The 8059-nt window shown below is 40.4% G+C and overlaps 1 protein-coding gene across 1 annotated transcript in view; it reads left to right on the forward strand.

Annotated features, from left to right (window-relative positions):
* Window positions 1-8059, forward strand: part of PRKCH (protein kinase C, eta) — a 370394-nt gene that overhangs the window by 263929 nt on the left and 98406 nt on the right. The window contains exons 5-8 of the mRNA XM_011961950.1: window positions 121-155; window positions 3548-3636; window positions 5219-5348; window positions 7640-7767. Of these exons, the coding sequence (XP_011817340.1) occupies window positions 121-155; window positions 3548-3636; window positions 5219-5348; window positions 7640-7767 (382 nt within the window). The remainder of the gene's footprint in view (window positions 1-120; window positions 156-3547; window positions 3637-5218; window positions 5349-7639; window positions 7768-8059) is intronic.

Consider the following 8059-nt stretch of genomic DNA (forward strand, 5'->3'; position numbering starts at 1 on the left):
TTCTTCCCTGAAATTGTAGTTTTCATAAAGGAGGAGAGGATGAAATTTGTTTTCCTTAAGGACTATAAGAGGCTTATTGCTGAAATATTTGACTGATGGTAGTTTTCTTCTCTTCAACAGGGGAGTGTTTGGGAAACAGGGTTATCAGTGCCAAGGTAAGGAAACGTTTTTAAAACCATGTTTCATTTTGTTCCTATGTTTAAAAAATGATTATACCAAGAGAAAACAGGGTCTCTTCCCTTAATATTGTGATAAATAACTCTCTGTAGGTCAAAGGAAACCCCCTAGTAGATACAGCTCTTTAGTTTGGTTAGATCTTGGCCATATTTTATACAATGTAGAGAGGATGTTTTTATTTCTAAAGCCAGGCTACCTAATAAAGTTTCATTGTTTAAAGTTTTGTCTCTGCAATAACATGAGAGTACTAAACAGTAACGTGATTTTGTGAGCATACTCTTAAATTTTGAAGATAAACTTTTATTTTTTACAATCCTATTGATAATTGTTAGGGGTGAAAAGTAGCACATGGCTGTTTTCTCTTTTTCAGGGAACATAAGCTATTTTCCAAGTTGTTTTTTGAAATTTTATGATTTCAAAAAAAAAGTAAGAAATGTTCAAAGTTAAGCTGTCAGGGATCTTGTAAGTTACTACATGTTACATTTATTTTTCACAATCTAAGACGAAACCAATTTACTACGTTTCTAGCGTAATTGGAATTAAATACAATGGCAGGAATGGATGAAGAGCCCTCAGTCAGGTGATTTAGCCAGGCCAATCAGGCTTACCTGTCATTTGGGTCCCCCCTAACCTTTGGCATGAGTATCATCACAGAGCTTATATACATGGGACCCATTTCACTATGTGGATGATTGATAAAATGGCACCACATATCCTAGAGCAGTAGCCTACATGTGGATAAGAAAATCTTGCCTTCTCTTCTGGAAGAGGTGAGGTAAAACATTACTTCCCTTGGATGGACTGAATAAGACATGTTCTTGGATCTAATGTTGACTTTACTATGTATGAACAATTCCATTGAACTTTCAAAGTTTGGAAAAAAACAAATATATAATCAATATGACAGCAATAATTGACCTGTATGCTGTTAATCTCAGTCCCAAGTGAGAAGACAGTCTCCAAGCCAGAATCACTATCCCTTTGTGGCATGGGCCTGCGAGCACAGGAATATGCCCTGCAGTGCGTGGTAGCCCATCTTATGCACACCAAGTTGAGAAGCTCTGAATAAACAAGATTATGGTTTTCAGTTTAAAACATGGGATTTGTGATACATCTCTATTGTTATTTTCTTTTTCACTTTGGCCTATAGTGCCTGAATATTTGATGACCTGATTTTCAGTGGGTCACCTGCTATGTAAAGAGCAGTAAAGACTATTAGTTAGGAGACATGCAGACACTACTTTGGTGATATCTCCCTGAGGCGTATAAAACCAAATGCCTGGTTGGAGAGAGGTATGCCATTCTAACGCTGATCAAAAGCAAACTGGCATAGGTATTTCAGACAGAGCAGACTTCAGAACAAGGAAAATTATCAGGAATAAAGAGGGGGCAACAACAAAGGGGTCAGTTTTCCAAGAAGATTTAATGTTTTCATTTAAGTTTTGTTTTATTTAAAGACCAGTATAGTAGTACATAACAATTTTTAACATGTATGTATGTACCTAACAACAGGCATCAAAATACATGAGACAAACTGATAAAATCACAAGGAGAAATGAACAAATCCACTTCTATAGTTGGAGACTTCGATATCTCAGTAACTGATAGATCCAGCAGGCAGAAAATCAATAGGGATATAGGTGATCTAAACAGCATAAATTGACATTTATAGAATACTCCATCCAAGAACAGCCGTTTTCACATTCTTCTCGGGCTCACAAGGAACATTTACCAACATAGACCACATTCTGGGCCATAAAACATACCTTACCAAATTTAAAACAGGAGAAACCATAAACAGTGTCTTCTTAGACCACAATGGAATTAAACTAGAAATCAATAACTGTAAGATAGCTGAAAACCCCCAAATATTTGAAGGTTAAACGTCACATTCTAAGTAACACATGGGTCAAAGAAGAAGACTCAAGAGAACATAAAAAATATTTTGAGTCAAGTGGAAATGAAAATATAACTTATAAAAATATGTGAGCTACAGCAAAAGCAGTGCTCAGATGGGAATGTATATCATTAAATGCATAAAGTAGGAAAGAAGAAAGTTCTAAAACCAAGATTCGAAATTTCTAAGAAGGAAGATAAATTTAAGCCTCAAGCGAGCATAAGAAAAGAAATAATACAATTAGAGTAGACATCAGTGAAGTTGAAAATAGGAAAACAACAGAAAAAAAATCCATGAAATCAAGTGCTGATTCTTTGAAAAGATTAATTGATAAGCCTTGACCAAGCTAACCAGGAAAAAACCAAATACCTCAAAAAATAAAGTCTTTCTGTGTAAAGGATGGTTTTGAGATCCCCTCATATAAAAAAAACCACTTCTGTGGGCACTTTCAATTTGGTTCTCCTGAGAACTGAATCTGATGAAAGCTAAATTTGTTTTAAGGTATAATGCTATTTGCTGACATGTCACCTCTCTTTATGTAGTTAATCCTAAAACCTTCCACATGTCTTGAAAGATCTTAAGATGATGTATATTTTTATGCTTCATTGTGTGTGTTTATCCTTTGATGACAAGCTTGACTATCTGTGCTGTAGCACTTACCTAGATGAGAATGAAAAAAACATTATTCAGAAAGTTCTAAATATTTCAACAGTTGATTAAGCCATTCAGCAAACATTTACTGAATGCCTCCTCTGTTCAAGGCGTCATGCAGGGAATTCTAAGGGCATTACAAGGCTGGGTGGAAGGTTTGAAATGAGGGGGCAGGCTAAGGGTTGTGGGAGATCAGAGGAGGGCCGGTGGTTTCAGTCTAGAAGTGGGGGTAGGGTAGAGTATTGTCATGGAAGAGACATTTTTTGAGTTACATCTTGTCCTAAACTTAAGATTTAGTTAGTTGATAGGCAAAAAAGATATCCCAGGGAGAGGAAAGGGCATCGATAGTTTGTTGGAAGGGTGCAGATGTGCTCCAGGAAGAGCAACCCAAGTAGTTTTTACTGGAACAAGTAGATCCCATAGAAGAAAGGTGACAGGCAGCTTGGCGCAGCCTCTGGAGGGCATGGAACCTGGGTGGGATATTTGAACTTTGTTGATCAGCAGTGAATTACCATGGAAGGTTTTTGATTATGGGGGCAGGACTAGAGTGTTAGAAGAGTCCTCTGGTGGTGGGTGCAGGATGGAATAAAGTCAGGAAGGAAGAAATAAGTCCAGGACTTGATAATGGATAGTTTGAGCCTGAGCAAAGGTCTGTGTTAGGATGGTGGCAAAGGCAATAGGAAGGATGGGCGTACCAACTGCTGTCATTTGGGCCAGACGAGTCTAGTCTTGTTGGCATGGTGCAACCCTGGTTGACTGTGCTGTAACTGGCTGGACTGTGAGCTTCTGATCAATGTATAATTGCTGGATTTAATTTCCTAGTGTGCACCTGTGTCGTCCATAAACGCTGCCATCATCTAATTGTTACAGCCTGTACTTGCCAAAACAATATTAACAAAGTGGATTCAAAGGTAAGAGGATAGCAGTTTGCTGATTAAGTGTGTATGTGTATTGTGTGTGCTGTGTGCCGCCATCTCCCTCCCTCCCTCCGTCCTTTCCTCCCCCTCTTTCCTTCTCCCCGTCCCCCAGCCTCTGCTTTCCTCCCCCTGCCACTTCCCTTCCACATTCTTTGAAGCCAAGGGTGGTATTAGAATAGAAATTTCTCTCTCTCTCTCTCTTTTTAATTATGGCATTTGTATTTCTGTACTTATGTGGCATCACCCCTCCTTTGCGAGGACCCCATTAGTGGTTGGCTGGGTATAAGCTATATGGATTGATTCTACTCATTTGGAGAGACTTTTGGCAGAGTGAAAGGAGCCCTGAACTTGGCATCTGACAGCCTGGATTTGAATGCTGAATCCAGCCTCTGTTAGCCATCTTCTGTATGAGCTGAGGCAAGGCCTACAATCTCTCTTTGCCTCAGTCTTAAAACAGGATCAGTGTTACCCTCACACAGTTTTTGTAAGTTAAACAACATAAAATTGATGTGACGCATATGTTAATAACTGTAAATTATGCTTCCTAGGTAAAAAGATTGCTGGCTTTCTCCAGCCTCTTAGGAAATTTCAGGGAAGATGTCTCTCTCTCTCTCTCTCTCTCTCTCTCTGTGTGTGTGTGTGTGTGTGTGTGTGTGTGTGTGTGTGTGTAAGCTTCAGCATCATTCTTGCAACTCATATTGCATTCATCTGCAATAGGCATACATTTTAAATTCTGGAGGTAAAAGCAAATGGAGTGTTGCTGACACTTAGCAGTAGATTTGCAGAGGCATTGGAAGAAGGACTCTGGAACACAATGGTTCTTTACAGTACACATACAGGATTGCTAAAGAGTATACCTAGAGGTATAAACCACAGCTTTTCCAAGAAAGAGGCCAGAGAAGTTTCAAGAGGACTAATGATTACCCTGCTCCTTGTCATGCATGGGTGCGTTGTTACAGCATCAAATTGGGGTGTGGACTGCAGAGTACATGCCTAGTGGAATTATTTGCTGGAAACTGAGATTTAACTCAGATTGTCAGATTGCAAATGCCAGGCAAAGAAAGGCTGGAAGGACTGAATAAGTAGTTACTTTAATGTCACTTTGGAATAAATTCCTTCTGTGGTTCCATGGCTTCTGAGTCTCTTTATTTTTCCCCCCGTGACACAATGTCTGGAAGAACTTATAGTGATATCAAGTATATATAGTATGTAAAAGACCCATTTAATCCTGAAGTTAAAGGTTTCTGGAAAATAGATGGGGGTGTTAGGGAATTGGCAAGGAGAGAAATATGGCCTGAATATGAAAGATGAAATGAAAATCTTAATTTCTGTTTCTCAAAATGGCGAATGATCTAAAATGTGTTTCCCACATTTCTGTCTTGTCCTGTTCATTAGAAAATGTGTTTAGTCTGGTTACTAAGACCTGAGTAATTAATCAGGGCTGAGTACAGTAAAATAATATACCTAGCTTAGGTGTCATAGTAACACTTCGCATTTGATGGGTTCCTATTACAGTTTTTACAAAAGATGTTGGTATGACATTTTAGCTCTTGTCCCTTTATTTCCTTTTTTACAGATTGCAGAACAGAGGTTTGGGATCAACATCCCACACAAGTTCAGCATCCACAACTACAAAGTGCCAACATTCTGCGATCACTGTGGCTCACTGCTCTGGGGAATAATGCGACAAGGACTTCAGTGTAAAAGTGAGATGCTGAGGTGCTGGGTACCCACCTCTTCATGGGAACACTATGCCCCAAGCTTTCAGAATTCTGTGGGCTCAGAATGTGTCCTAGAACCGATGGCTTTAGATATGTTGTAAATTAACATCTTAGTCATTTTAAACTTACGTGTTTCTTGTCAGGCATGTAAAGAGAACTTCATATATGATGCCAACATTTTCTAACCACAGGACATTAAGTCAAATGTTACATTCAATGATCTAGCTCGCTAGCTGACAAATACAGGCCAGACACTGTATTTTAATAGGTGTCTGGAAGAGAAAAAGATGGGATCTTAGTCAGAAATGGAAGATGATTGAGTCAGGTGAGACACTAAAAAGAAAATAAATAAATAAAAATGTAAAAGAAATGGAAGGTAGGAGGAGGTAAGGAGGTAAGATGGCCAGATGAGAAGGTTGGATTAAGAGTAAGAATGGCAGGAGAATGGATCTGATGATCTCACCAGAAATCAGCAGGAATTGAGTTGTCACAGCATAAAAAGAGCTGCCCTGGGTCTTGTGAAAGAGGACTCTGATAGAGATTGGAGACAGGGGTAGAATGAAGGAAGATAAAGCCTTACTTGTGAGCTTGGATCTCACCAGCTGTGCCCAGTGGAGTGAGAGTTTGGAGCTTTGGCCCTAGTAAAGGCTGTGAGCAGGTGAGAGCTGATCCCTGTTCTGCTAGGAGTTAGGGAGCCGTTGGCCTTGAGCCATCCCACATGGAAATGTAATGATCTGTCTGCCCTGGGGTGCACCTGAAGCCTTCCTTATCAGACACACCCCAAGTTGCCAGTTGAGGAGAGCAATGGGGAGGTAGAATTGGCATTGAGTATAGCCAGACAACTTCCATTGACTGCTTGGACTTATGCAGCCTGCTTTTGTCAACAAAAAGGGACCAGTCACTTGTCTTTAAGAAGGGTACATTCTTCTATCTCTGGAGAACACCATTTAATAATTTTTTCTCATAAAACCAAAACAGTAGCCAGCTCGTGGATAACTTGTAGGGTGTTGGTCCAGGTGCAGCTTGATCTTAGTGTGATGATCTCACCTGGGTCTGGGTGCCCAGTGGGAAGTCCCTTTCTGCTTTGCATGGTTGTTGCTAATGTGCAGAGCCACGCATGGGGCTCATCTGCATTGTCCTCTTCCCTGGTGGCCTGAGGGTAGCACACCTGCCGTGATCCAGCCCCTGTGATTTTTGCTTTTATGGTCACGTGGTGGTTTTGAAAGGCTTCTATAGGCTCGTGTGTCTTACACCTGTCTTCCTGAGAGGGGTGGGTTTCCCATGAAGCTAATGAAGCTTAAGTCTCAGGGCTCCTGTCTCTCAAGGGCACCTTCCAAAGCCCTCTACTTGATTTGGTGTTCTTTTTCTTAAAGGAGGCTTCCTAAATTATGTAAATTCAGGCCCCACAAAACCTGGCTCTGTGTGTGCTTCCAAGATGGACCTACTCCATAAAACAGGAATGTGTTGCTTGTCACTTCAGTTTCACCTCCCATCAGTGGGGCCCATGTCAAAAAACTGTCTCAGAATTTATTCCAGCTGACAACGCCTCAGATCCTTCATCGTCCCCAGGCAGCTTCCTGTGCCCTGGGAGCTTAGCTTGCTTTGCTCGCCTCTTCAACTGCCATTTGTACTCTGACCTTCAAAAAGTTTTAAAAGTTGTGTTTCCCCACTGTGAAGCAGTTAGAACCACACGCTGCAAATGCTGAGAACCACAGGCTCACAGGATGCCCATCTCTGTGCTGTGAGGGCTGCCCAACCACAATACTGAGAAAGAAAGCTGCAGATAGAGGTTTTTCTGGTAGAAACACCATTTCCATCCTGTTTGAACAGTGATCTACATGTGGCATTCAAACTGCTACCTTTTATTTCACTGTTGAGAGACAGAAAAAAATACGATTGACATGATTCTTTGTTATTTAATTGCCTGTGAATTGATGCTATGATAAACATTTTAATCTTTATATTAGAACTTACTAAGTCAGCAATGATTGTTACATGTGATTTAGATGAATGGGTTTCATCAAATCATGGTGAAAAAAATGTATTTGAAATCTATTTTTCTTTAGTATGCCTGGCTTTCTGCTTCTCCAGAAAACAGAAACAGATAAAACGCCAGGAACTGTTATTAGTGTGAGCTTAATTTTATGAGAAAATGATACTGTTCAGCCAGTATAATTCCTCTGTCATAATCTTTCAGGCTATTAAATTTCTCTGTTGCAGCACGTGTTGACTTGGTTCTTTTCTGAACATAGATTCTGTTTTCCTCTTCCCTCTAGTATGTAAAATGAATGTGCACATTCGATGTCAAGCGAACGTGGCCCCTAACTGTGGGGTAAATGCGGTGGAGCTCGCCAAGACCCTGGCAGGGATGGGTCTCCAACCCGGAAATATTTCTCCAACCTCGGTGAGACTTTTTTTCCATGTGTTGTAATTTAGAAGTTGTTCAGATGTGGTGAGCCCAAATGAGAGCATGTGGTCTCATCAAAGTTCCTATCTTAGCAAATACAGTAAACAGACTTACTGCCTTTCTGCCTGCCTTTCTCTCTTTTTCTTTTCCTTTTCTTTTCCTTTCTTTTCTTTTCCTTTTTCTCTTTCTTTCTCTCTCCCTTTCTTTTTCTCTCTCTCTTCCCCCCCTTTCTCTTTCTTTCTCTGTCCTCTCCTCTCTTCTCCCCTCCTCTCCTCTCTTCTCCCCTCAC

Source organism: Colobus angolensis, unplaced genomic scaffold (genome assembly GCF_000951035.1).
Source record: "Colobus angolensis palliatus isolate OR3802 unplaced genomic scaffold, Cang.pa_1.0 Scaffold57, whole genome shotgun sequence".
Taxonomy (NCBI): domain Eukaryota; kingdom Metazoa; phylum Chordata; class Mammalia; order Primates; family Cercopithecidae; genus Colobus; species Colobus angolensis.